Source organism: Kwoniella newhampshirensis, chromosome 7 (assembly GCF_039105145.1).
Source record: "Kwoniella newhampshirensis strain CBS 13917 chromosome 7, whole genome shotgun sequence".
Lineage (NCBI taxonomy): Eukaryota > Fungi > Basidiomycota > Tremellomycetes > Tremellales > Cryptococcaceae > Kwoniella > Kwoniella newhampshirensis.
Window position 1 is genome coordinate 417280 of NC_089961.1, and position 27849 is coordinate 445128.

Consider the following 27849-nt stretch of genomic DNA (forward strand, 5'->3'; position numbering starts at 1 on the left):
TTCAATGGGACTCATACTCTGTTGACCGTCATAATTCGTACATGTTCATAAATATATAATAATACTCCTTTGTCCGACTCGTCAACTAATCATGTCTGCAGAAGAAAGACTGTCGTAGTACAATGGAGAAAAAGAAGAATGATGACTTTATCAATACCGATCGGTATACCTCGTCACGAGTGAACGAACAAAAATGAAAAACAAGCGGCCTCGACAAGCCTGAATCATGCTGAAGAACGAACAAAGGGATTATGATTGTTGATGATTCTTTTGATCGATTACCTCCTTCCGATTCCGTCTCTACTTTCCTTCTCTCCACTTCGAGCAACCTTCTTCTACCGCCTGTTCTGGCTCAAGGATTGCCCCACCTCATCTGCTATCTCGCAACCAAGTTGACATGTGTTGCTCCCACATCCTTGCACTCCCCGAACATGGCTTCGATGTCTGCATCACATTTGATCGTGATCTCATCTTCGTCCGAGTCAATCCATTTGATCTGAAGTGGCGCGTCGCTTAAGCCTCTGTTGGGACTACATATTCGTATCTTCTTCAGGATTTTCTGGTAGAGCGTCGGGAAATTGATCTCGGTCGGTACGCCAATGTAGAAGTGGTCCTGCGATGCGAAAAATCAGCCTCATCAATCACAATTTGTCAAAGCAGAAACCCATCACTACTCACCTCACCGCATCGTAACTTTATGAGCACATTTGATCCCTCCCCACTATTCTGCCTTGAGACTGGCGTTGGACCCCGAGGATCCCCAGGGACACTTCCATAGGGTGTAGCCGGACTTTGTTGGTCTGAAGTTTCTGATGTCTCGGTCGAGTGACTTCCACCACTGGATCTCTTGCCGCCGCTCATGCGCTTAGTGAAGTACGCTGTTCCGCCCACAAGTGTCGACGAGCTGCTCGTTGCAAGACCACTGGTCGCAGACGGCGGACTGAATGCACTGTCATTATTTGTCCAGCCGCCATTCGCCGAAGCGGTGTTCGGTAAAGGTGGAGCAGTTTGGACTTTCGGTTGCTGATAAACGTTTGGACTTGATGCGCTTCGACTTCGAAGTGGTGGGGGATGGGGATAAGGTACGCTCGGGGCAACCCCATGCGAAGGTGCTCGTACCATCCCTCTAGGCGGTCCATATCGATTGTACATCTCCCGCGGCTCCACTGGCGACTCTTCCTCTGTTTCATCCGCACGCTGTAATCTCGATGAACTCATTTGTCTTGTGGCAATCGTGGGTCGAGCACTACTTGGGCCCATCCCGAATGAGGCTTCAGATGCCGTGGACATAGCCGACATGGCTGAAGCAAGTCGAGGTAAAGGCGGAGGCATCGGTTGTTGCGTTCTCCATTGAGTCATGCTAGGTCCAAATTGGTCTTCGGTCAGAGCGCGAGCTCTAAATTCAGCTTGTAGTGCCGCTGGCGCGTTTTGTTGACTCTGAACCCGGCGACCGGTTGAGGGATGGACAGAGGTGTACGAGGCGTGACCGGATGTGCTGGGAGTCGTTCTACCGCTCCGCAGACCGTCCTCGTCTTCGTCCTCGTGCGTGTTGAATTGGCTAGCTGGATTCGGCAACGGTGGTGGAAGGGAATAGGGCGGATGCTCGGCAGCAGGAGTAGGAGGAGCGAAAGTTGATTGTTGATGTTGCCTCTCGGAACCAGAGAATCGACCACTGAGATGTGATCTGCTATTCCTGTACTCTTCTTGCTTCTTGCGTTCCGCATTCGCCAACTCCATCACTTTGTCTGCCCACTTCTTCATCTGATCCTCAGTCTTGCCAATCATGATGAAAGAGTCCTCCTGCTCCTCATGCCAGCCGTTGGGATGTCGATGGGGGACAGTCCAGGCGATACAGACTCGAGGGGCCCCATACGAATCGGTAGCTGAAACAAGGGACAGACTTTAGTCGCATGATCCACAACGCTTCAAGGATCGCACTCACGGCTCGGTTCAGGCGCTAAGAAAGTCGCTCGATTGATATTGGAGACAAAGATCCTTCCTTTCAAGGCCAACTTCCTCTTCTCCGGCATAGATCCCTTACTCGCCGTCTTGTCCTTTCTCAACATGCCCGAGTTCTTGTTCGACTTCTTTCTTTCTGGCATCACCTCCTTGCAGCAGAGCATCATTTTTTCGAATAAGAATACGTGATACTCCCGCGGTTGATCGGCCTTGGTGACGGTGAAATGGTCGTCAAGCCAGAGATCGCCGAATTTGTCGAGCTCGTGACCTTTCCAATCCTCAACACGGTCAAGCAGTTCTCGCACGGTCGCTTGTTTGGCTTTGAAATCAGTAACCTCGTTGATGCTATTGGCGATACGCTTGACAGCGGCGTAACCTTCCTCAAGCTCGGGTCGGTAGGGGTACTCGTGTTTAGCAGTAGCATGAAGGATAGCCTGAATGCGACGTCAGAACGTCACGCTCCCTCAATGCCCAAACCATAACACAGACACCTACATCCAGTAACAGACCATACTTAGTGATACGTTGAATAGGCTTGATCATGAAAGCTTGCAACTCTCGCTGCGGATCCAGACAAGGTTTCTGAGAGGTGGGAAGATCCTGACCGCGCTAGAAATATCCATTAGTAACCCTGATTTCGAGCTCGCGTGCGCTGAGCTCACCAAAAGATTGGGCATCTGCTCGTTGACGACAGTGATAGCGTCGAGGTAATTGGCGCAGTAAGGTCCATAGCAGTCGAACTCTGCTTCACTTGTCACAAATGGCCTGCCCCAAACACCTTCAGCCCAAGCTTTCGGTCCTCGACCTTCTTGAATGGGTTCATACTCCATCTCAAGCTTGATCAAGAATTTCCTCTGCATCGCGAAGTCAGCGCCACCCCCGTAGTGTTAAGAATTTCAGATATGACAATGAGACTTACATGGAAATCCAAGATCTTGGCCAAATTGGAAAACATCTGATGATGCGTTTCCGTCGAAACTAACTGCGCCGCCAACATCTCCTGAGAACATCTGACCAGAATCTCCAGTTCCTGAACATAGGACTTCTCGCTCGCCACCAGCTCTTCGACCGATTTAAAGGCGTTGGCATCCGCTGACGACTTTGATAGACCTCTCTGCATATCCTCTCCAGTTGGCGATGGTGACTCAGCACCTCCTCGGGAGTTCTCGATGTGAACACCGCCGTTCATCGTTGCTGCCATATTGGCCACTGCACCCGCTCCCGGACCCGTTCCGCCCATCGAGAAGGGAAGATCATATGATTGCCGAGATTGCGAGCGAAGCGCTGAGAGTTGCAAAGAGGAGGAATTGGTGTGAGGGGTACTTGGCGAGATGGGCGACATGGCTGATTCTGGCAGATGGTCAAGCATCTCCTCGACGGTATGAAGGACCTTCATCAGACCTGTAGAGTCGTATGCCTCCATTTCGTCTCCTGTACTTTTCCCCCATAACTCGTGCAGAGCCCACATGTCGCTATGCCATCGACCTTCCTCCCTCCTCTTCTTCATCGCCATACAGAACGACGCAATGTATCTCTGACAGGTCTTAGCATTCTCAGGTCGTTTTGCCCAATTTCGTACTCCATTCGGCGAGTTGTAGAATTGTGGTAGGTCGTACTCGATCTGAGCGGGAGCGGGAAGATCGGCATATAGTGATGAAGTTGGATCAACCAAAGAAGGGATGAGCAGGTTGTATAGGTGACAGAGGGGAGAACCGAGTCGAAATGTGTGACAGATGTGCGAGACGACGTCGAGGGGCTCAGCACCAGGTGGTTGATCTGCTGAATAGTTAGCTTTATCCCCCAATGTGTAGTTCGTCGATGGCCAGCCGGACTATCCCACATACCAAGAAAAGGCTGGAAATCCTCAACGCAACGTAGTCTCTTCCTCAGAATGGAGCAGGTCTGATAGAGGGATTTTGTAGATGACAGCGCTGCTGTCTTGAGGGCAAGAGCGTTTTGACTAAGTATTGATGGCGGAAAGTAAGCCTGCCTGCCAACAGAAGCACTAATGGGCCCTAAGAACAAGACTTACGGGTTGGATGGCATCTGAATACTCTGTATGTCTAATGGCGGTAAACCCTCATTGCCCCCTCTCTGGCTCACAGAGCCCACTCTCTTTCTAGATATTGAACCTGATATGGACATTGTATAGGATACTGTCGGGGTCGGGTGGTTGTGCGGAGGATAGTGGACGGATTGCAGGCCAAGAAGGGCACTGCGCTAGTGTGTATCGTAACCAGCGGTATGGCGAACAGAGAGGTCAGGTTGCCGCGATGATTTGCCAACAGGTGGAGACGTTCGAGCAACCCGAACGTATATACACAATGATTGGTGGCGCGTACCAGGGGCGGCGACGGTGGTGGAAAAGTGGTCCCAAGCTGGTTGGATGGTCAGCCGCACGGGAAGGACTTCAGACAACCAAACAAGGGGGTTTGATCACAAAGGAGTGTGAGTGGATACCCGAGAGATTCCTTTGCGAAATTGACGACTCGTGGTAGGATGGCTGAGTCGGAACTGGATGAAGGGACGTTTTGGATATGTGAGAACGGGTTGAGCAAACGGATGGATGATCGAGAGTGGATATTCGAAGGATGACCACTCGATAAAAAAAGGTATGTCGAAACGGTGATTTCAAAGGAGGGTTTGAGGGATATGTCGGGGTTGGTTGATCGAGTGTGTTGGTTTGAAAAGAGCTTGGACCACCACCGTTGTCCAGGTATCAAACGCTGGTTTCGTGTGTCGCGAGTGGCCAAAAAGGGGGTTTGCGACCTACGGGGGAAGGAATGAGAAGAAAGCCGGATGATCAGACTGTGTCTCAGGAAGCGAGGGAAAGCGGATGGATGTTGATCGAATGGTTTGATGATCGAATCGTTGATGGCTGGAAATTGATGGGCGATAATGACAATTTCAAGAGCGACGGTGCAATGGAGAGATATGCTTCGTCTCAATTGTGCTGGGGAATGTCAGCGTGTTGATTATCGTACAGAGACGGTCTTGCTCTCTCTCTTTCTCTCTTGTCGTGTTGCAGAGGACGAGGTCGTCTCCAAGCTGCTATGACTGAATCCCTTGAAAGGTTCTAGAAGGCCGCCCGCAGCTGTTGTCGATGATTGTGATTGGGAGTGGTCGAAGAAGAGTCGTTGGAAGTTGATCAGTGGGTAGACCTGTCGAATCGCATAGAAGTAGTGTCGAGAAAGGATCGAATGTATGGTATGACGGAGAAGGAGGGGGGTGGTGTGTGTGTTATTGTTGACGTTGTGATATCGTCTGTATGAGTGTAATGATTGGTGTGTGTATCGTCGATAGTCGATGAGACACCGAGGAGGATGAGGCGGAGGCAGCGGAGGGAGGGGAAGGGTTCCGGTGAGTGATGTTTCCAAGCTTGTTGTTGGAAACTGTAAACTGTCTTTTTCTGGCAGAGCGAGCCAGAGAGTGAGCTTAGCGGTCGTTTGGAAGAGTTGTCCTTTTGTTTCCTTTTCCCAACTGATGAGACGCGTGTGAAAAGTGAGGAGAGAGGGGAAAACCGACAACGACTACTTCGGAACTTTATTTCTTTTCTCCGATCATCAAAACCTCTTTCATGGTCTTCTTACTTCTCACTCCAAGGTTCAGTTTTCTGCTGCTGCCGCTGCTGCTGCTGCCGGGAAGGAATGTTTCAATGAACGGATGGATGGTCCGTCCAACGACGTCGATCTTCTCTACTGACTCATGGTTCTTTGCTGACGAACGGAGATTCCCAGGAGCTTGTATGCACGAAACGCCGCATGGTCGTGCGTGTCCTTGCAGCGACTGATTTGGTCTGACTGATCCAAACGCGCCCGTACTACACAAGGAGGAGATGGAAAAACAAATGGTCTTTTTCAGGGCGTCTAGACAGCTTAACAACGCCACCATGGATCGAACTGTACAATCCGGGGACGGAGGAGGTTCATGTCAGTTACGATTAGTATAGGACTCGCGTCGACCTTTGGCAGATCGAGAATGAATGATGGATCGGAAAGTACAAGGAGGCCTTGGAGAAGTTGCTGACCCGATACAAGGTTGGAAACACCCGGACGGTCGATCGATTTTCTCCTCTTCGTACTATGCATGCCTCTTTCCTCATATCACGTACATACCTCATGGATGAAAGATCGACACACTTCACGACATACGATATCAATCGCACACGTTATAGATGTGGTCCCCGCTCTGTACCCCTCCCATCTATCCCCGATCCGATATTTATGGAGTTGCTTCCTCTACAACACGAGATCGAGATCAAGTCGTCCGTTCAGCTAGACCAGTATTATGGACTGCTGCGACCCTCCCTTGTGGTTAGCTCAATGACATAAATCGATCTGACTTTTAGCTCGGGATTCTATTTAAGAGTTAGAGGTAGATGAGTCCCTGATATCTCTAGACCTGTTGAACCGTTTCTCGTGGCTCGGCACGGCCTTAGTTTACCGTAAGGGATCTCTATCAAGCGACCGCGTAATCGGTCTACCAAGGGCGTTGAAATGCGAAACCTACAACTGCTGGCTACTCTTTCTCTGTCCATTTTGCCATTTTGTTCGGCAGGGGCTCGTTGGGTGCTTCTCATTCATTCTACGGCACTTGGCAACTCGATCTTGTCGGGGTCACTGGAATACACTGCTGCCTCGTCCAGACTCAAGTTAGATCAAGGAACCCGATTTCAACCCGCTAGCGCGATTTTCAGTCGGGTCCACCAGGATCCGGTCAGACTGTTTTCTGGTGCTGGCACTAAATAGATTGGTGGCAGGCTGTCACGAATCGACTAAGAGCTGTCATGAGGCTATCGTTCGTCAGTGTATGACCCAAGACGGCTTCTCCATGTTTGACCTTTATTTCTCGTGACTGCATATGCATCGCTTCCGAAAAGGAATAGCCAGTAGAACCGATCAGAACTCCTCCCATCGAGTGAGATCCATGTCCTTGGCAAGTCTCGGGACGACGTAAGGATCAAATGTCTGCAAACAAGTGCGTATCAGTATGAGCTAGATGGCATATCTGCGAATTACGCAGAATCCGTCGCTCACCTTCCAGTACTAGAATTGTGTTCGAAAGGGGAGAATCGCATAGTTAGCATACGACCGAACGGGCACACACGCTACTCTACAGCGTCAATACAAGTGGTGCCTGGCACTCACAGGGTTGTTTAAGTGATACTCCTGAGATGACTCCTTTTCGTACCGCTCGACAATACAGAATTTGGTCTCATCCTTTGGATCTTGCATGACGAACCAGTCAATCGTCTGTAATTGGCGATGTGGGAGAACGGAGCAGACGGAATGAAGATGAGATGATGGTGATCGTATATCGAGCAGTTGATCAATTTTGAGAGAAGCAGCAAGGCGAAAAAGTCAAACGAGATTTAGCTAACGAGACTTTGGCGTGTAGGGTATACCGAGTGGATGTTGACAGAATGTACTCGCCTCTCTGTCTTTCCTGTACACCTCGGACGCCTCCTTCAGCTTCTCTTTGACCTCTGCCACATGGTCCTGGACGCATTCGGGGATGAAAACAGTCAGCACCACATTTCTTACGGGACGGGCAGGATGACGGAAACAGCAAAGAGATCTGGGAGAGAACGCTGTTGGCGTTACTAGTGAAGACTAGACCCACGGGAAGCGCTTGGAGATGAACGACGATTGTGTAGACCATTTTGCGATGATTTGTCGACGTGTTGCAGCGGACAAGGGAGGCGGAAGAAGCGGTCGAGTCGAGATTGGATCTACGTGCAGTGAAAATAAAATGAATGCGGCAAAGGGTTGTTGGTGAGAGCAAGGATGTTACGTTGTTTCCTCTGTTCTTGGGGTGCGGCAATAGCAAATTCCAAGAAAGTTGATGCGGGGTAAACACACAGAACCGCGGGGTAGATACCACGCGAATCTCACGTTGCGAGAGTCCGGCTGATCACTCATAACCGATGGAAAGGGAGAGAGGAGGGAGGGGTAAGCAGAACTCTGAATCAGTCTATCTTAGTTTGTAATCTTGATATGATCTGATCAGCCAACACAAAACTCCATATCCACCTACCTTGGCAGCAGGAGCCAGAAGTTGAAACGATCCTCCTGCGCACCACGATGTCCAGCCCAGCACCTTCCCCCGATAGCAGAGCGACTTTCCGACCGGATGTGTTCAAGGGCAAAGTCCTCTTCTGTACCGGAGGTACGTCCTGCTCCTCATCTGCTCACCAGACATCTTTCGGCCCAGAATAGTCCGATGCTGACTGGTAGTCTAGGACGTAGTGGGATATGCTACAGTATAGTCGAGACGATGATGTCTCACGGTGTGGATGCCATCATCGTAGGCAGAGAGTGAGCCATCTTCCCATTGTACCACGACCTTTCCACGCTTCTTCAGAAGACCTCGACCATGTTCTTTTTTCAGTTTGGACCACGCTGACAAGTCGAGAATGATGATAGTGCCAAGGGACTTGAAGAATCGGCAGACCGACTGGCGAAGAAGTCGGGGCAAAAATGTATTCCAGCTTCGGCGGACGTACGCGATCCCGATCAAGTGAAGAAAGCTGTAGACCTTGCCCAGAAGACGTTTGGACGTATCGATTTTGTCATATGTGGTGAGTCGTCTTGGATCTGGTTTTGCCTCAGGAAACTTCAGTCTGATTTGCTGATCTCGGACACTCAGGTGCTGCTGGTAACTTGTGAGTTCCGCTTGGGCCGTTTCGTCTCCCCCTCCCCCCGAACTGTCCTCGTCTGCACATTTCGTGTCACTGTAGCTGAAATTTGCAAACTCACTCACAGCCTCGCACCTATATCATCGCTTTCCGAACGCGCCTTCCGAACGGTCGTCGAGATCGACCTCCTGGGCACATACCACACGATCAAAGCCACTCTGCCCCTCGTCCGCGCCTCCAAAGGTGCATACGTGCATATCTCTGCTACTCTGCACTACAGGGGATTACCCTACCAGGCTCATGTGAGCGCCGCCAAGGCCGGAGTGGATGCTTTGAGCGGTGTGTTGGCTGTTGAAGAAGGACCGAGAGGCGTGAGGTCGAACGTCATTGCTCCGGGGTCAGTTGTCCTCTCGCTCCTTCCGTCATTCTTGCACATGGTGGTAGGTAGCAGAGGCGGGCCCATGATGAGAGTCTTCAACTTTCTTTGAAGTCCTTCCTTCCTCCCAGGTCCCGGATGTAGCACAATCATCAACGCTGACGTAGTGGTATAGACCCATCGGCGGGACAGTAGGAATGGATAAATTGACGCCCAAGGGCTGGAAACCGGAAGGTGATGTACCGCTCGGCAGAATGGGCGAGACTTGTGGGTGACATATCCCCTTGCGGAAGTGTGATCACCTATGGACTGAAATACCAAATGTTCATCCTTTGTCAATTTTTCGTTCAGTGGATATCGCAAATGCAGCGGTATTTCTGTTCTCGCCTGCTGCAGCATGGATAACGGGTACCGTGACGGTGAGTTGCGAAGTCATTGCCCCATTCTTGATCCATTCCTCTTGGCGCACGGCTCTCTCCGCCTGTCCGTCCATTATTAAAGATTACGCTCATTCATCCTTTTTTAATCTGCAGGTCGTGGACGGAGGTGAACATCACATTCGACAAATGTCATTACCCTACCCTCAAAGTCTGTTGGATCCGGAAAGTGTCAAGTCGCTCATCAAACCGAAGTTGTAGTAGTGATACATATATCTCGTCGTATATAACAGTGATACAGCATCTTACAGATTGATCAGCGTGTATGTCATTATAGCTTTTATTCCAGATGGTCCCTTCCGTTTCTCCTGCGGTCAGTCATGTCTTTTCCAGTTTTGATCACCTACTACTGCTCCGTGAATCAGGCGAACCCCCCAGCTACTGGTCTTCCAGTCCTTGGATCAACCTGAGCCAGGAACCCATAACTCCACAGTTGGATAGCATCTCCTTCAGTCCCCGTGGGCGATATCGCGCCCAGGTCCCCGATCGTGAATTCCGTTGTATTGGTACTGTTGGCAGACCAAAGAGGACTGAGAACTTCGGTATACAGAGCGGGAGCAGATCCCGCGATGGAATACCATAATCTCTGTTGAGCCTGAAGGAGAGATTGGACGAGTGAAGTGTTGTTACACCATGTTGGGATCGTGGTCGTGGTGTTGGTTGATCTCGACGGAGAAGAAATCTGGTCCGAGGTTGATCGGTTGCAGAGTGATAGTTGGTGTGTGAGACCCGAAGCCATCAATCCTTGTTGCCATGACCACGAGACCGCGCCGTGGTATTGAAGGTTGTTGAATGTCTGTGTAGGTCAATGATCACGGTCAATAATTTGAGTGAGATACCTGTTCGAGGGAAGAGGTATTGTGTCTGATTGAGACACAAACGACACACCTCGTAATCAGTGATGTTGGAGTCATAAGCCGCGTTGGCGACCACCATCCCAACATTGGTCAATAGACCTTGTGAGAAGATGAAATTAGCCTGCATCTCATCCCATTGAAAGAACGCGCCATAATTGGGGGAAATGAGTAAGCTCACCTCTCGGATATGGCTGCAACGCTTCCACAGTAGCCTGGAGGACGCTTTCCGACACGTTATTGCTGTAAAGCAATACGAAACCAAGGTCGGAATGGAGGACCTAGTAGCGACATTGATGACGATAAATAGTGTGCGTTTGCACCAGGAGTTATGCACGGCTCGCACTCACTTCCACGGGGGTTCCATCGGCCTTCAGAGACAACGCATAGAAGGTTGAGTTGCCACCGTTCCCAGCAGCAGTCGAATTACCTCCAGTAGTCGTAGCGTTGCCTGCGGAGGTGGAATTGCCGCCTCCGCCACCTCCACTCGAGGTCAAACCTATGGTCTGTCCCGTAGCATACCATCCCAGATCCGTCACAGGACTTCCCGAGACAATGTTCGTTCCATTAAAGCTTCCTGCACCGAACAGCAACGATTCACTGAGATTGGCTCTTGTGACGTAATTCTCCACTGCGGCCGATGCGAGAGACGGTGAGATGGGAACTTGGAAATATGTGTATGCGGTGTCCCAGGTCTGGGCGTATGATGACGCCACGGAGTAGTTGGACGGCAGAAGGGACGCAGACGAGAGGATCGCGATGGCTCTGAGTGCGGAAGGGATTAGTGCACCTGGTAAAATACCAAAAATAATGGCGTTCTATTAGCGGGCGTCGACACACACCCATTCTCACCACCCGTTCTTGTTACACTCACAGTTCACATCGAACGGGTAAATCCCATAACCCAATCCAGTACCTGAATCTCTCCAGTTGCCTACTGTCGGATCCCTTATCGGCACCAGCCTCTCCCTTGTTGCATTCTCTGTAAACGGTCTGGCCAGACCCATCACATGATCCACGTTTCTCTGTAACAACGTCGCAAAAGATCCATTGACCAAGGTCGAGTTTCTCTGCAAGAACGCATTCGCTCTTCCGGCGCCTTGTGGAGTATTAACGAAATATTCCGCGAGGACCGGTAACAGGAGGAAATCGGTATCCAACATGACATAGCTATATGAAGGTGTGTTTCCCAGACCGGATCGATTGTTCTGAAGGTTTACAAAAGAGGCGTAATCGCCGATAGTCTCTTCGTGACACAGGGTCCCGTCTGTTGCGTTGGTCCTTTCCAGGACTGCACCCAGGATCGATTCTGCCGCACTGGGTGAGATGACTGGCAAGAGTAAGCGTAGAGCGAGGAGCGTGTCTCGTCCGAAATAAGTCAAGAATCGCCACCCTCCCGCCAGAGTCTTCGAAGTGTATGAGAGGAACGCTGTCTGGTCAGCAATCGCTGAGCCATTGTTCTGGATAGTCTGAAGGACGGATGTCAAGGCGGAATTGTTGGTCGTAGTCGACTCATTGGTGGTTGGCGCGGTTGTCAGGAATAGACTTTCCTTACCTAGGCCCTCAAGGGGGACGAAGGGAGTGACGGGGGTGGTCCCCGTAAAGTTTAGAACATGTGTGAACCTGACTGTGGCATTCGTTGCAGGATCAGGACGAATCAGTCGGATAGTCGGCGGGATCGATGCATTGGCATTCGGAGTGACGTTGAATACCCCATTGGAGAGCGTTTCAAAGGTAAGATATTGCACGGTTGTTCCGTTGATCCAATTTCGTTGCAGAAGGATGGTGGTATTGGAGAAGTATGGGACCGTGTAGTTGAAGATGGAATGGAAGACGCCGCCGCCCTCTACATAGTCTCGGAGAGTACGCACCGAGCCGACTGCGGAGGAGTATGAGGTCAGTCGAGGGTCCAAACTGGGTGGTCTGACCTAGTCGCAAGGGGACAGACATGACAGTGGAGGGGAAATTTCTTCCATGGATTGGGGAACTATGCGCGAAGAGGCAAGGCCTAGAAGAGCGACAGTCTTGGACACGGGTCCAACTCACTGAGCGTAACCCCAAATGTTAGATCCCCACTGAAACTCAAATTCCCACTCAGACCCGTCTGGTTATTGGCTTGACTGACCGAAGCGACAGTACCGAGATCCAGTGTTGTGCCCAGTGCCGTTGTCGAGTTTGACGAGTTGACCGGGATGAAGTATACCAGTGCGCCGGTATTACCGTTTGGGAACGCGGCGATGAACCTTGATGGCTCAGAGGTTGATGATGAGCTGGAGAGGCGAAGCGGGAGTGATGGGTCAGCGTGATGGTGCTCTCAGCTTGACAACGTCCCTCTTCTGTCCAGAATGAGTGTGTAGTATGAGCAGTTCACAATGTGCTCACTCTGTAAGCACGATCTGAGCAGAGGTGACGTTATCCCTGTAGACGTAATTATCGTATCCTGCAAAGTTGACAGGGCCGAATCGAAGCCCGGCGCTGGGATTAGTCTGAGCGTATACACCGACACCGACGTCGAGAACGCTGATCACTGTCAGCACCAAGGCAAGGAGGGCTTTGAAAGCCATTGTGAATCCACCGGAGATGAACCGCTCAGTGTGTCAAGTAAGACGATATCGAGTGAGTCGATGGCATCAGCAAGGACCAAAGACTTGACATCTATACATTGTCTGTGCTCGTCCTGCTCCCCGTCACTATCGATGGCATCAAGCACGCATGCATGGCAGCAGAGTGACGCGGGGGGGGGGGATCATGAGATGTTGGAATGTGACTTGCAAGGAATCATCATGATCATCGGGTCACATGCTTTGTGTCTTTCAGACTATTGTCCAGTGTTTTGTTCCTGTAGAGATGACGTGTTGGGAATTGCAAGACGAAACACACCGTGGGATAACAACGCATAATCGGATCCCGGATCCGGATCGCGCAGCAACAACGGCGACAACAATAATCAAACGCTTTGTTCGTGTGTGGGCTGTGGGCGTCGCATCGCATCGCTTTTCCTGGGGTGTATATGTCACACCATCATGGTTGACGGACATTCACCACCTGCTTCGCCACTCTCCCAGACTCCAGCGAAGAAGTCGAAACAGGATCAAGAACAGAATCAAGACATGGCGACCGCCATACATCCAGATACAGCTTCAGCGGTGCCTACTGAAGAAGCGGCGTCTGCTACCTCTTCGTCAGAAGCAGTGGATGCTCCGCCCAGAGTGATAGATGAGAATACAGACCTGTCAACATTGACAGATCAAGAGATCATGAGGTTGACAGAGGGCATGGACCATCAGGAAGATGTCTTGAGCAAGGTGGGTGATTGAACTGCCCTTTGGTTCCAGAATTCTCAGTACTCCGCTGCATGTACCGAGCTTGGCTGAGCACAACGATCCGCCATGTACGGCTATCTCAAGACTACACAGCTAAGCACATCTTCGTAGCCGCTCATCAGTACCCCCGTCCCACTCCTCATCATCCGCGAAGAATACGTTCGAGGTTCCCCTCAAGTACTGAAGAAACTCGATTGGTTACAAGAACATGGCTGGGATCAAGTCTGGCGTGCTAGAGGTGACGGAGACTGTTTCTACCGATGTACGTACAGAACCTTCAATACTAGACCCGGTAGCGAAGCATACTGACGTTGGTTGTGATTGGGACCCAGCATTTACGCTGGCGTACTTATTGAGGATACTACATTCACCTGAACCTGCTCTTGAAGCGAATTTGGCTTATGACGCGATACAAAGAGCCTTGCCAGCGATGGAGGAGTCGGGCTTCGATAAAGACTTGGTGGGTAATCTCTTTCTCGCCATGGCGTGCCTCCTTGACATACATGAGATGGGGCTATCGCACAGGCGGGTCTTCTTTCGACCACGATCAAAGGAGGACATATCTGATGCTGATCATCGACCGTTTCCCGTAGTACGAAGAATTCCTCGAACCGCTCTTAGCGCTGATACGGTCTTTTGCCGAAGAGCGAGAAACGACCTCGAGTGAATATTCGATCGTCCAGACACTACAGGATGCGGAGAGATCAAATTGCATTGTAGTGGTGAGTGCGAATTGGGTCACCAGACTTTCCTTTCCGGTACTCGTCTCGAAATCTTCGTCAAACTGACCGACATTTGGCTCCCATCACTCGGCATGATCAACTACAGGCCCTTCGACTCCTCACTTCCTCCTATATCCGAACCCATTCTTCACTCTTCTCCCCCTTCCTCCTCTCCCCAGCGACCTTTCTCCCTCTGAGCACGGATGATTTCTGTCGACAAGAAGTCGAACCGTGCGGCAAAGAAGCGGACCATGCTCAGATCATGGCCCTGTCAGAGGCGTTGAAGGTAGGGATCAGAGTCGCTTATCTTGATAGGAGTGAAGTCAGTGGCGGCGAAGGGGACAAGGATAACGTCATCAATTGGGTGGAATTCGGGAGGGATACGACAGAAGATGGGAGACCGTTGACTTTGCTTTATCGGTGAGTGTCCAGGAACAATCTTTGCTGGATGATCGTCGCCTTGTACACACTTTTGTCCTCAATGGTAGCGCTAATGAACGATACTGATCTAGTCCCGGACACTACGATGTCGTCACGAAAGACGTCCCACCCCAGATCCCAGATGCGTAGAGCTTTTGTCCTGCAGGCCCGAAGACCACTCTCGCTGTGCGCTGTACGAACCAATTCACTTTCCCATTCTCATTTTGCTATACCAGACCATATTTCCAATCATACGGTTGATCCGGATGTGATATATCGATACAGGAATGCTTTGTAAAATACTATAGGATTTTATGCTAAATACAACCATCATGTGTCGAATCCACTGGACAGCTCTTATCGACTAGGCATTGTCCCTCTCAAGCCTCTCAGCATCTCACTCGTACTTCTCGCTCTTCCCCCTTCTCCTATTCCTTCAAGCTCCTCACTCCCGCCCCTTCTTCTTCCCCTTCCCAATTCTAATTCTGATCTCAACCTAGAATAGACCGGTTCACTAAGTACCGTCTCGCTACTCCTAAGCCTCGCTCCGTCTTCTTCTTCTCCTTCTTCTTCTGATGATCCCAATCGCGATGAGACAAAATGTCTTGGTACGGCACCAGCAGCTGAGTGAGAATGTGTCCGTTGTCGGTGTTGGTTCTGCTTCGTGGCAGTGACGAGAGGATTGATTAGTCCAGTTTGCGTCGATCTCGGAACGGCGGGTGTCGTGGTTGAGAGATTCAGGGAAGATCTTCGACTCGAAGAGTTTTGAGAGGTCAACGAAGGTCTCATTCGACCTCTTGTACGTCTGCACAATATCATGTCGTCAGCATGCCTGCTCTGTGTCTACGTCTGAGCCCAACACCTTGCTCACCTCGCATTCACAGCGACTTTATGAGCAGTGGCATCTCGCCATATTCCAAAGGCCTCGACTACGGTCACAACTGTCAGCTCCTCCCTCCGTCTCAAAGGGGGACCAGACACGACTCACCCAGCAACTGTCTGTCCCTCTCACGTCCCATCTCATTCGCTCTTATCTTATGTGATAAGGCGTCAAGCCAGGTTTTCATGACTCTATGTTTGATCCTCCTAGCATCTGCTATGATACCCGGCAAGCTCTGAAATGCAAGTCAGCAGCAGCAATTTTCGCCTCGAGAAAAGATGCTTACCTCTGTCGCCGCTTTCCATCTGTCCATGACACCATAGAGTACCACATTCTCATGCAGGAATGCCACTTCGCCCTCCTGCAATCGACAGTCCAAACCAATCAGTATGACTCGGTGGAGCGAAAGGCAACTACGAGCGGATTCACTGACTATCTCTCGAAGATCTCTCTCCCTTATCCTCTCATACCACTGTTCAAAAGCCCCTCGCACCAGCCTTTCTTCTCGCCGAGAAATCGCTGAAACCGCCAGAAGCCGTAACCTCTTCGCCCGTTTGGATCTCGCTCGCCATGATCGGAAGATTCGACGGAGTTTCTCTGTTTTGAGAAGTGTGAGCATTGACAGTTTAACCCCGGGTCGTGCCGAAGTATCATCATCACATACCGTTCTGTCGGATTTCGACTGAGTCATCCGCCTTTTTTTCGAATGCTTTGATCTGGGCAGCTCGTGCACGCCATATAGACCAAACGTTGCTGGATAGATGCGTGGTCAGAGGAGGACTTCACTGCTACTTTGTATGACCACGAGGCGCCCGACGCTGAGCTCACTCGATTACGCGTATATCTCTAGCCCTCGAAGTCTTCAGTTCTCGATCTTTCACTTCAATGACACGTTCCGTCCATCTTGCCAAGCGGTGTTTCATTGTTTGCTTCATGATAAGCCAAGTTAGCAATAAGTGACTGTGATGTAAGCTGTGCGCACCTTATTTGTATAAAGACGGAAGACCTCTTCTCGCCGCCTCAAATCGACGTAACGTTGCGTCAGTAAGGTCCACTCTGCCATCATTGTCAGCTCCACTATCAAAAGCAGGCGACAGCCTCGAAAACTCACTATGGAAGACAGGCTTTATGAGTGCCCGCTCCTTCCTCAGCAGATATGTGTTTGCCCTCCTGCGCGCCAGCTCAACTTTCCAGGTCGTCAGAGCGGTGTGAAGCAAGAAGAAAGCATGTGCCTTGTCCGCTGCCACTTGATTCCTTTTGATCGTCCGAGCAGATTCACTCCATGTGATCAATGACTTGTTGAGTAGCCTCTCTTCCCAGATCAGATGTGCTTGAAGCAGCTTGGTTCTGAAAGTACCGTGACGCGCTCGCCAGTGGTGGAACGATGTGTAAACTCGGTTCTTCAGTACGATGCTATTGAACTGTTCGGCAAGCGCTATCGGGACACGGGCCCCTTTGAGTGACGATTCTCCAAATGCTAGGGGACACCTTCGGACTCACCTTCTAGGTCACGCAGACCAGCTAGCCTACCCTGCCACGCAGAGAAAGCTCTACTTTCGATTCTCCGTTCCCGTATCTGAAGAAACAATTTCCCTCTGGAAAACACCTGCCAGCTTCTGACAGAGTTCCGCAGCAGTCGCGTTTTGTCGAACAATACGGCCTGTCGTTCAAAGGCCTGGAACCAAGTTGATGAGCCCTTGTTCATCACCTGTCTCGAACATCATGACTGTATGGCTCACTTCTTTGTGTTTGTATGCGCCCTTCCATCTGTCCACAACCAGCAGTAACATCCGTCGTCTGGCGAAGGTCGACGATTGCTGATGTTGCCACCTGTTGGCGCAAACATCAAGTAAGCCTCGCACTGACCATAGCATACTCAGTTGCACTCACCTCGAAATACGCCAGTCAGACCAGACACGCCTCAATAAGTCTCCTTCATGTCGCCCTCGTACATCGGCTCCAATCGGCTTCAGCTCTGACGACCTTCGCCAGAAGCCGAACGCTTCAGCTAGCTTCCGCTGATCAAGGTCTGCTCGTATCTCATGCAGATGCCGCATTTTTCTTGCGAGATCAAACCATCCGTAAAATGTCGATTCGAGAATCTGTAAATTTCTAGTAGTTTCGATTATCCTTGAACGTGCCTCGATTCGCCAGTGCTGATAGAACAGTTAGCTGACTTGATGTCTGGAGCTGTAAGGGGACGTGTTTGCTCACGGTATAAATCCTCTTTGACAGCGCGTTGCGTCTCCTTTCCACAAGGCGCAACTCCCTCTCTGCCATGTCCTTCTTCCACCTTTCCGCTCTCCTTGCTTCCCATTTCCTCTTCCACAATTTGAACATCCGTTTCTGTCTACATCTCGTCCTTTTCTCCTGCCACTCCGCTTCAAGGGCGGAAAGTTCCTTCCCTTTCAATCTTTCGATCCATGTTTTCAATACCAGTGCTTTAAGATGCCGTTGATGGTGTTGTTCTGCAGTAGCTGAGAGAGCAAGTTGTCGGCGAGTCGATTGCCACCATTTCTCGAGTATTTGACGAAGCAGCAGATTGTCTCTTGCAACGGGGATATTCTTGTATGTGATCTACGGAAAGCACAGGCACCTGCGTCAACACAGCAGGATGAGCTTTGGGGATCGCCGACTCACTCTGTACCATTCACTAGTCTTGAACCACAGTTGCCAACATCTTCCCATGAGACCGAATCGGTAGAACGTATCTGCTTTCACTTCCATCTCTCTTCTACCTTCAAGGGACAAGTCGTCGATCCGGTCTACCCATGATGATGCGGAAGATCTTGACGGGCTGGCTTTCGGACTTCCGTGGGGAGTTACTAATCCCAGAGCGCTGAAATCGGCTGTGGTCTCGTCCAAACCTTGACTGACATCCGATACAGAATAAGCTGGCGGGAACCCTCCATGGTTGGGTTCTTTGGGACGATAAGGTGCATGTTGAGCGAAGACGGGCGTAGAAGTGCGAAGAGGTGGATTAACGGAGAGCAGTAAATTCTCATCAAAATCGATTGATTGATCCGACGCCCCATATCCAGCAAGGGTGGGAGGGTCGTTTCCTTTCTTTCGTCCGATTGCCTTTCGAGGACTAGGCCGTAGGACGTCTATAACACTCCCTCCTTCAGCGAAGACTTCGTCCTCCCTTGCATCTTCTGGAGCGAACCCTTCATCCAGATCCGAAGAAGCGGACGCCAGGAATGGTACTCTGGCTCTCGCTTGAGCTGATCGAGCTTTGGAAGTATCACCCCCTACCGAAGACAGCAATGAGTGGGACACAGGCGGGCTTTTCGAGGAAGATGCAAGAGTGTTCGGCGATCGAGTGGCTTTCCATATATCCCATTTGTCGCCCCACGTCGCAGCTTTGATCACTCCTACTTTGAGGAGGAAGTTGTAGTATGCTGAATCCCCAGTCGGTGATATACCACTGGCGGATAGCGACAAGTGGTTCCATCGTCAGCATATTGAGTTGCTTGAGATATATATGGGAGAAGACGAGGAGTTTGGCTCACTTTTCCTCGAGTACCTCTGTGTATGGTCGAAAGATTTGAGGAAAGGAAGTCGCGTGTCTACCTCTCTGAAAGATGGTCTGGACGACGTCGAGATCTACGGTCGAGGACAGATCTGACTTGGACCTCGAAGTTGACGACGACGAGGTGGAAGCGAACATCGGGGTTCTGCGGAACGTGCAACAAAATGCTATCGCATCTTGCTGATGGGTTGTCAATGAGGAATGTGTTTCAAAAACAGTGTTGGATTTCACTGAAATGACCTTTTTTGTATGCTGGACGCGACCTCTGGCATAAATGAACCGTCCGGAACACGCGGACGGGAAAATCAATCTATCATCCACCTCGCAATTGGCAACTTGCATCCGCTGAGTTACTCCAAAGTACTTACCCCTTCATATCCACATAGATAGTAACATTGACAGCAACCCAAAGCAGCAGCTACGAACAGCCGAGCAGGACGAGCCAACATGGCAGAACACAACTTCTCTGCCGCTTTGACAACATGGAAAGGTGAGTTCACACGTTGTCCCTCTTACTCCTCCTTGTCCGCCCTGTACGATCTCACACATGAGTCCTGTGATCACTGATCATCAATCATACAGAGATCAACCTCTCCGAACTCCAAAAGTCTTTGGATGCTACGGCCTTGGAACTGGTGGAGAATCAGAAAGAGAATCTCGTCGGACGTAAGAAGCTTGCGGAGCAAACTAGGGGTAGGTGCTCTTGCTCTCATCAACTGGTCGAATCGCGGATGACCATCTCGCTGATCAACCTCATCTCGACCTTCAAAAATTATATTGGCTTTTCTCGTAGAATTCAAGAAACTGCCCGATGATACCGAAAAGTTCTCCGCCATCAAGATCCTCTTGAAAGCCTATCAAGGGGAGATCGATTCCCTCACCCGTCGTTCCAAAATGTCCGAAACGTCATTCTTGAACGTGTACAAATTACTCGCAGATGCCCCGGATCCTTACCCCTTGTTGGACGCTGCGGTAGATCAGACCGTCAAGGTGGCAGAAGCGAGGATGTTGGAGAGCGAATTGACGAGGTTGAGAGAGGAGAATGGCGAGTTGAAGAAGAGTTTGGGAGAGATGAGCAGTGTGGAGGATAAGAGGAAGAAGGCGGAAGCGAAGGCGGAGCAAATGGAGGAGAAGGTGAGTTGTGTCATCAATCAGCGAATTCAAGACCTTCTTGGGCTGCTTGCAAAGTATCATTGCTTTGGGGTACACACTTACGATCTTACCTAGATGGACGAGCTCATCCAAGAAAGAGTCACGCAGAAGGAGAACGAGCTGAATGCGGAATATGACGAGCGGATGCGGAACTATGAGGAGAGGTCTGTTCATTGTCCAGCGTCCGACATGCACCCGAATTACCGCAGTGCTGATGACCCGTGCTCTCGCAGGGAGAAAGATCTCCAGAGACAAGTGGAGACGGTCAAGAACCAATTGCGAGATATGCACCATTCGAACGAAAGCACTCAAGCCAAGCTCTTGAATGCCAGTCAACGAGAAGGTAAGCCACTCACTCCCAATGGTGTCTTTCAGTGCTCTATCAGCTTAACACAACTTTGTTGTAGAACAAGATCTGGCAGCAAGACTGGCAGAATTGGACATGGTCGCTGCGGATCTCACGAGGGCTAACGAGCGAGTTGTGGCCGTTGAGAGGCGAAACGTAAGCTCGTACTTTTGGGTCCTGCGACATTGGCTTTGCTCTGACAACATTGGAATCATGTAGGAGCTATTGCGATCTGAGATCGAATCAGTGCGCAGCGGGTCTCAGCAAGCAGAAAAGTGAGCTGCGAACAACGAGCGGCTCAGACGGGCTTGTGTAGCTAACAATTCTCATAAAGGGTCAAAGCACTTGAGAGCCAAATCACAGAGCTGGAGGCAGAAGCCTCAAGGATTCTTCGTGCATTGGATTCGGTGAAGGAGGCCAAAGCCGACTCAGAGAGAGTGGCGAAGAAACAAGTCGAGGATGCTGCCAAAGAGTTGGCTGCGCAGGTGAGTGTGATGCCAGAGAAAATTGTACAAGGATTAATATCGTGTTCAGTCCGTCGAGATTGAGAGCCTCAAGTCCAAGGTTAAGCAATACTCCGACTACGATGAGATTAAGCGAGAGTTGGAAATTATGAAGGTTAGTTTGGCGTGAGATCTGTACCTACTCGATCGCATTAACACCATCTGGTGCAGTATGTCGAATTCTCAGGTGCAGACTTCGAGAACGATGAAGACGACGATGTCACCTCCCTTCACTTACCCGATCCCAACGCCACGGTCGCCAACAAGCAACTCGGTCGATCGCTCGAAAACCTGCTGGTTTCCAAGAACAGAAGGCTGCTTGAGGATCTTACCAAGCTTCGAGTCTCCTGGGAGGATTTGACGAGTGAACACGAGAAAGCTGAGGAGATAATAGAGAGCTTGCAAGCAGATGTTGCGAGACAGCGGGGATTGGTCGAAAAACTGGAGAACGATCTGATGATGTTAAACAAGGATGGGGATAGATCCGGTGCTGGAACACCAGCTCCAGGTTTGGCGGGACTCGATATCGGTGGCAAGGTTGTAAGTGTTGTGTCCCGTTTCCATCTAGTGAGCAAATTATTCGTTGAGAATGGCTGACGAGGATCTTGATTCAATCATAGGATGGACGGTCTTCTCCTGCCACATTCACCTCGAACCAGGATACGTCCATTTTACCGATTGTCACTTCGCAGAGAGACCGGTTCCGACAACGAAACGCTGAACTGGAAGAGGAACTTCGCAAGCAATTCGAGACGATCTCAGACCTTCGTGCGGAGATCAAATCGCTTCAAGCGGACAATCTGAAGCTGTATGAGAAAGTGCGATATATGGGATCATATCGTGATTCAGGAGCTGGACCCAGCGGTGGTGTCGGTTCCAGTGCAAATGGTGGTTATGCTCTCAGCGGAGGTGTCAGTGGAAGGGGGCTGAATGGTGTACTTGGTGGGAGTGGAGGAGGTGGGAGAAGAGACGAGGAAATTGGGAAATATAAAGATAAATATGATGAGAGTTTGAATCCGTTCGAAGCGTTCAAAGGAAGAGTGAGTCGACTTGTCGATCTATGTGATTGAGAATGGGAGAGCTGACTGTTATGCCGTGCGAGCAGGAAGCCCAAAGAGCGATTCATGCTTTGAACCCGATTGAGCGTGGTGTATTCAGCTTGACGAGAGCTATAGTAGGTAACAAAAGGGCTAGGAACCTGTTCATCCTTTATGCGGGAAGTCTTGTAAGTCATCTTGTGGGATCCAGGGTACCGCGTATTTTGCGATGTCGATGCTGATCGATCCTGGTGGCCTTCACAGCACCTATTGATCGTGTTTGTACTGTGGAATACTATGGCGGCGAGCGATTCGGCGACTCATCTTCCACCAGTCGCAATACATCCGTAGTACTGGGACGAATCGTTTGTCACCATTTGGTCCACGGTGTAACATGACCTTGCATGATATTTTGGAATTCGTCGCCAAGGTCTTCCAGCTGTTTGTCAGGAAGAGGAATGATTACATATCCCGATCATATCTGTATCGTGCAGCATTCACAGTTTAAGAGAAGTACATGAGATGTATCTATCCACAGCGTTATGGGATGGGATGGTTGGCTCATACGGCTTATTGTCCGTTCGTGTCTTTCTCGATTTCGGGCGTTCGATCTCACGCTATATTATTCTATGGACAAAGGGAAGCAATCACGACGACTATCCGAAACGTGCCAGACGACGTCGACGAATCTCCTCTGAAAAAATCAAGGTCGGTCAGTCATTGCTTTTCCAAGGTATTGGAAGGACTCACCCGGCGAGAGAACCTCAGCAGGTCCATCTTCTTCTTCTTCTTCATCATCATCATCATCATCCTCGTTTACCTCATCCTTTTTGACTTCCTCCTTCTTTGACGGTCCTTCGTCTTTCGGAGCCCACCTGACCGCGGCTGATATAGGAGCCGGAGGAGGTGATTTCAGGACTGGCTTTTCTTCTTCTTTCGGACCTAGTTCCGGAGAGACCCAATCTGGTGGTAAGTCCATCATGGAAGCTTTCAAGGCTTGTTGTAAGGCTTCATCCTCATCGTCATATGATCTGGAATTGAATGCGAAATCCGTCGGACCATTATACGATGACATCATCTCTGCTCGACCGTGCTGGATATGCGAGCTTGGCCCATCAGCTTCTTCAGAGAGGATTTCCTCGTCTTCTCCGGTATCTTGTCCAGCCAGTGGGAAATTCTCCGAATCGAAGATATCAGCTTGAGGAGCTTGAGCAGGTGTGGAGCGAGATGAAGATTGTCGAGAACGAGTAGGGACAGGACGAGTGAACTCGTCCTCGTTCGCTTCTGCCGCGATGAGAGGATCAAGCGGAACGAGGTCTTCTTGTCGTTTGCGTCGACGAGCTGGAGGCGACGAAGGTCCAGCAGGGAAGGAGGTCGGGAAATCAATAGTAGGTTGATCTGGGTTGAAAGGGTCGGAGACCTGACGGGAGGCTGATCCTAATAGTCAGCACCGTTTGCATTACAGTATAAATGATATCGATCCACATAGGGCCACTCACAACCTGCTCCACCGCGTCCTGTGACGGCACCTGTTCCAGATGGACTGCCGGCACCCCCACTTCTACCTACTGGTTCTCCCAGCTCGACTGCCATCCGATCAGCCAAACTCTCCGGCAGTACTCCTATTCCACCATCACCCCAACCTTGACCTTCTCCTGCGCCCTGCCCTTCGCTTGTACCAGGCGTAGCTTTCCGGATGACAAAGACGGAATAACCCTCTTCTTCTGCTTGAGCGAGGACTAAGCGGAGGTAAGTGGGTGAGATCCATTCTGGACCGCTAGGGAGGAAAGAGTTCATGTTGTACCATCTTTTCGAGGCGGACTTGTGAGGAGGGTTTGGAGCAAATCGACGAAGAGGAAGCCAGTGAGACGATAAATGAAGAATGAATGCTGCTTGATCCCTAAGCGAATGAATATTACCCGGTACTGTCAGTCCATTCGTGGTGGTAGGGAAGAAAACTCACTCTGGATGTTCCTGATAAGGCTTCATAGCCTCTCCTCGCCATCTGACCAAAGTGAGATCCCAAACCTCCAATGCTCGTTCAAGGACGGAAATGGAGAAGAAACCTGTATCATCGAGGTTGTACGATTTCTTGTTCTGATGCTCCGCGTCGAGAGTCGCATTCTCAGCTTGGTCCAGTCTATTCCAGCGATATCGCTATCAGTACCGCTTTGATATGCTTGTGTGTAAAGATGGCAGAAAGGAAACGACTCACTTTCTCGCAATTTCAGCAAGGTCGAACTCGGTGTAAGTGAACTGCTGGAGAAGGTTGTTCCTGCATTGACGATATAGTCAGCATTGATGTATTCATGGCCGCTCAACGGGAAGGCGTCCAGACTTACAGGCAGTGTTGAGCACCTGCAGCCCAGGACAGAATATCAGCCAATAAGCCAGTGATCAAATTCCTATCAGCTTACACAGTTGAGATCCGGGCTCTTGCTGTTCAAAGTACATATCTAGGTGAGGACAATGATCAACAAACGTTCTTGTGTCAGAGTGGAGGAGGTATGCTCACATGGGACGAGGTCCATCTTGTTTTGCTAGATCTGGAGGACAAGGCCTTGTAGACAGTACTTGAAGACCAAAAGCTCACTACAGGCAGGATCTATGAGTTATATATTACAGTGCTACTCTCTTGGATTGACAATCGTTGTGAATTGAGCACGAGGATGAGAGCAGTATAAGAAGCAGGAGGAAAGCGATTTGGATCACCAACGTCACTTTATCAGGTTACCGGGTACGATACAGCCACGTGGATGACCGGAATCTTTCATATCAAATCCAGATAGGCCCGTACTGCATGACTGAATACCACGTCAGTAAATCACCTGACCTGCCTGAAATATCGGTCTAAAGTTACTGCGGTCCCTACCGGCGATCGTCCTGTCTCTCGCCGACATGATCAGTAGAAGTCCGTCCGATCACTCTGTCACTGGGTCACATGTTTACATACCTTCGCTGATGGGGTCCCTTCTCGGACTTCCTTCTCCCCCAATGCATCAACTGTAAGAGGGAGTCAAAGGGAAAGAAAGAATCAGACAGAAAGGGGGAGCGGGATTCCAGCACAATAATCTGTTGTACGCTTATGACGATGTTGTTATACGGGCCGGTCAAGTCCGTGACCTCCACCACTTGCTCCCCTCCACCCAGACCAGACCCAAGCTGGGGGGTGACTACTACCTCCCTGACCCAAAAAAACCTGACGACGGTACTTCCCCTCTACACCCAAATCGATATATATATATAAGTTATATTCATCAAGATCACGAGCGTACTCCGATACCCTCTCTACCCTCTTCCTTCTACATATTATCTTTCCCAGGACAACAACTGTCTACTTTCTATCTGATCAAAAAGTATCTCATACTAGTCAAACACAATCAAGATGTCTGGACAGGCCTTTGACCCCAAGAACATGATCGTCAGTTCTACGGTCTCACTTGTCATATGCGTGAACAGCCAGCTAATATCTCGATCATGACAGTTCCGAAACCTCGGTAACTCCGGTCTTGTTTGTCTTGTTCCTCTCTAGTGATCCTCACGGAGAAATGCCTGTCTGACATGTGATTGTCTCTTGTAGCGAGTTCCCGTGTTCAGTTACGGAGGATGGTTGACGTGAGTTGTGGTGATCAACCTCACGAGGAGAGCGATTGCTGATACTTCAGCCCGTATACAGCGTCGGTTACCAGCAGAAGGGTGACATCGTGAAGGAGTTGATGCAGACCGCCTTCGATCTTGGTGAGCTAACCATTGCCCGGCTGAAGCGCAAGCAATGCTGACGGCCATTCGTCTCAGGTATCAATATGTTTGACGTGAGCTGCCCTGATCGCTCAACCTGACAGGTCGAATGTAAACCTGATGTGTGTTTGATAGAACGCTGAGGCCTACGCATCTGGAGAGGTCAGTCTGATGGCAACTGGAGTTCGAACCGCATACTGACCCTTGTAACGTCCTCAGTCCGAAACTCAGATGGGCCGAGTTATCAAGGAGCTTGGTTGGGTGAGCTACTTGACTTGCTGATGGCGAGAATCCAATGCTGACGTATCCACAGGACCGAAGCGAGATCATTGTCACTACCAAGGTCTTTTTCGGCACCGGCAACAAGGAGAGGCACAACACCCGTGGTCTGAGCCGGTACGTATCTCTGTCTTCCTACAAGATTGCTGGCTAAGATATCTGATATGCGCCTCTGCACAGCAAGCACATCATCGAAGGTGTGAACAAGTCTCTCGAGCGACTTGGTCTCGACTATGGTACGCTCGACATTCCTTCCAGTTCAAACGATCGTGGCTAACACATCGCTGTCTATAGTCGACATTGTCTTCGCTCATCGGTAAGCGGTACTCAGCACGCTGGACCTCACTATTATACTGATCGTTGCGTAGACCTGATGTGACAACGCCTCTTGAGGAGGTGAGTCGTCATACGCATACTGAATGTAGCTCCGCTAAAGACGTGCGCTTCTACAGACCGTCCGCGCATTCAACTACTTGATTGACAGTCAGTTTGCCTTTTGGGACACAATAGAAGGTGCTTACTCACGGTCCATTATGTAGACGGAAAGACCTTCTATTGGGGTACCTCTGAGTGGTCTGCTAGTAAGTCTGTCCGCTTTGGTACCGTGCTTGGTGCAGGTACCAGGCTGACCTACTATCACAGTGCAAATCCAGCAGGCCCACGAGATCGCTCGTCGACTCAATATGGTCGGCCCTACCGCCGAGCAGCCTCACTACTCGATGCTCCACCGTGAGCGATTCGAGCAGGAGTACGAGCCTCTCTGGCGATACGAGAACTACGGAAGGTATGTCCTTTCTCACAACATGGCCCTATATGCGCTTAATGCTACCCCGGTACAGCACCATCTGGTCTCCTCTTGACTCCGGTATGCTCACTGGCAAGTACAACGATGGTATCCCCGAAGGATCCAGATACCACTCCAACCTGAACGGCGCCATGGATGAGAACGTCAAGCATCTCACCAGTCCCGAGGGCAAGGCCAAGATCGAGAAGGTCAAGCAGCTTACCAAGATCGCTGAAAGGCTTGGAGGTTCCATGACTGCTTTGGCTTTGGCGTGGACTTTGAAGCACAAAGGTGTTTCTACCTGCATCGTGAGTCGGCTGGTTGAGTAGCTGTGCATGTGTGTGCTGATTCGATACTCGACTTCATATAGCTCGGTGCTACTAAGGTCAGTATATTATTATCACCTGAGATCAAAATGGCAACACTGATACCATGATGACAGCCCGACCAAATCAAGGAGAATGTCAAGGCTCTTGATATCTACCCCAAGCTCACTCCTGATGTTCTCGAGGAAATTGAGAAGATCCTTGACAACAAGCCTGCCCTCCCGGTGAGCCAACACCATCTCGTGATCTGCTGTAGCTATTCATCTGACAGTAACTGCTTTCTATAGGCTGCCTATGGCCGAAGGGGTGAGGACGGTTCTCTCATTTGAGTAGTGCCACCTATAATGCAAAAGGAAACGCCGCGGCGAACTATGAAACGGGAATAAAAGGCTGTGGCATTGATGGGCCAGAAAAAAGAAGATGGTGTTGAGATGTAAATGTGCGATGAAGTTGATCGTGAAATGCTCGACAAAGCACAATTGTGATAAAGATAAGGCGTATCAAGCGTAGAGCAATCTATGGGTGCGATTTTCAGCGGAAATTC

At 50.3% G+C, this 27849-nt stretch overlaps 9 protein-coding genes across 9 annotated transcripts; 4 read left to right on the plus strand and 5 right to left on the minus strand.

The window, feature by feature from the left end:
* Positions 1-376: 376 nt before the first annotated feature.
* Positions 377-4104, minus strand: IAR55_003866 (uncharacterized protein; the record flags this gene model as incomplete). Its single annotated transcript, XM_066946972.1, has 8 exons — positions 377-613; positions 679-1883; positions 1943-2393; positions 2455-2568; positions 2622-2813; positions 2879-3735; positions 3804-3919; positions 3992-4104. 8 exons carry the CDS (start codon positions 4102-4104, stop codon positions 377-379), a joined length of 3285 nt encoding a protein of 1094 aa, XP_066802351.1.
* A 2753-nt stretch (positions 4105-6857) lies between these two features.
* Positions 6858-7620, minus strand: IAR55_003867 (uncharacterized protein; the record flags this gene model as incomplete). The annotated part of the gene is made up of 4 exons (XM_066946973.1): positions 6858-6926; positions 7107-7211; positions 7392-7457; positions 7582-7620. The coding sequence occupies 4 exons, from the start codon at positions 7618-7620 to the stop codon at positions 6858-6860; spliced, it is 279 nt and encodes a 92-aa protein (XP_066802352.1).
* Positions 7621-8042: 422 nt separating this feature from the next.
* Positions 8043-9610, plus strand: IAR55_003868 (uncharacterized protein; the record flags this gene model as incomplete). Its single annotated transcript, XM_066946974.1, has 8 exons — positions 8043-8127; positions 8201-8276; positions 8385-8539; positions 8608-8623; positions 8724-8993; positions 9148-9239; positions 9324-9391; positions 9506-9610. 8 exons carry the CDS (start codon positions 8043-8045, stop codon positions 9608-9610), a joined length of 867 nt encoding a protein of 288 aa, XP_066802353.1.
* Positions 9611-9770: 160 nt separating this feature from the next.
* Positions 9771-12827, minus strand: IAR55_003869 (uncharacterized protein; the record flags this gene model as incomplete). The annotated part of the gene is made up of 7 exons (XM_066946975.1): positions 9771-10205; positions 10298-10365; positions 10445-10544; positions 10614-11053; positions 11138-12142; positions 12310-12533; positions 12646-12827. The coding sequence occupies 7 exons, from the start codon at positions 12825-12827 to the stop codon at positions 9771-9773; spliced, it is 2454 nt and encodes an 817-aa protein (XP_066802354.1).
* Positions 12828-13286: 459 nt separating this feature from the next.
* IAR55_003870 (uncharacterized protein) lies at positions 13287-14878 on the plus strand (the record flags this gene model as incomplete). Its single annotated transcript, XM_066946976.1, has 6 exons — positions 13287-13568; positions 13698-13848; positions 13919-14046; positions 14180-14308; positions 14415-14728; positions 14821-14878. The coding sequence occupies 6 exons, from the start codon at positions 13287-13289 to the stop codon at positions 14876-14878; spliced, it is 1062 nt and encodes a 353-aa protein (XP_066802355.1).
* Positions 14879-15085: 207 nt separating this feature from the next.
* On the minus strand, positions 15086-19278 carry IAR55_003871 (uncharacterized protein; the record flags this gene model as incomplete). The annotated part of the gene is made up of 15 exons (XM_066946977.1): positions 15086-15533; positions 15600-15657; positions 15717-15843; positions 15895-15969; positions 16042-16205; positions 16273-16361; positions 16437-16537; positions 16591-16664; positions 16720-17043; positions 17109-17283; positions 17348-17438; positions 17499-17764; positions 17823-18185; positions 18249-19035; positions 19121-19278. 15 exons carry the CDS (start codon positions 19276-19278, stop codon positions 15086-15088), a joined length of 3300 nt encoding a protein of 1099 aa, XP_066802356.1.
* A 309-nt stretch (positions 19279-19587) lies between these two features.
* Positions 19588-22529, plus strand: IAR55_003872 (uncharacterized protein; the record flags this gene model as incomplete). The annotated part of the gene is made up of 13 exons (XM_066946978.1): positions 19588-19630; positions 19723-19833; positions 19934-20274; positions 20368-20456; positions 20526-20635; positions 20700-20794; positions 20858-20913; positions 20973-21123; positions 21173-21256; positions 21313-21681; positions 21762-22181; positions 22247-22366; positions 22443-22529. The coding sequence occupies 13 exons, from the start codon at positions 19588-19590 to the stop codon at positions 22527-22529; spliced, it is 2076 nt and encodes a 691-aa protein (XP_066802357.1).
* Positions 22530-22834: 305 nt separating this feature from the next.
* IAR55_003873 (uncharacterized protein) lies at positions 22835-24709 on the minus strand (the record flags this gene model as incomplete). The annotated part of the gene is made up of 8 exons (XM_066946979.1): positions 22835-22872; positions 22929-23609; positions 23678-24078; positions 24142-24318; positions 24394-24453; positions 24521-24536; positions 24596-24634; positions 24694-24709. 8 exons carry the CDS (start codon positions 24707-24709, stop codon positions 22835-22837), a joined length of 1428 nt encoding a protein of 475 aa, XP_066802358.1.
* An 854-nt stretch (positions 24710-25563) lies between these two features.
* IAR55_003874 (uncharacterized protein) lies at positions 25564-27634 on the plus strand (the record flags this gene model as incomplete). Its single annotated transcript, XM_066946980.1, has 18 exons — positions 25564-25599; positions 25663-25689; positions 25759-25793; positions 25855-25916; positions 25974-25990; positions 26052-26078; positions 26136-26177; positions 26230-26312; positions 26376-26431; positions 26490-26511; positions 26564-26591; positions 26648-26678; positions 26735-26776; positions 26838-26979; positions 27035-27287; positions 27350-27364; positions 27422-27529; positions 27593-27634. The coding sequence occupies 18 exons, from the start codon at positions 25564-25566 to the stop codon at positions 27632-27634; spliced, it is 1068 nt and encodes a 355-aa protein (XP_066802359.1).
* Between the last annotated feature and the right edge of the window lie 215 nt (positions 27635-27849).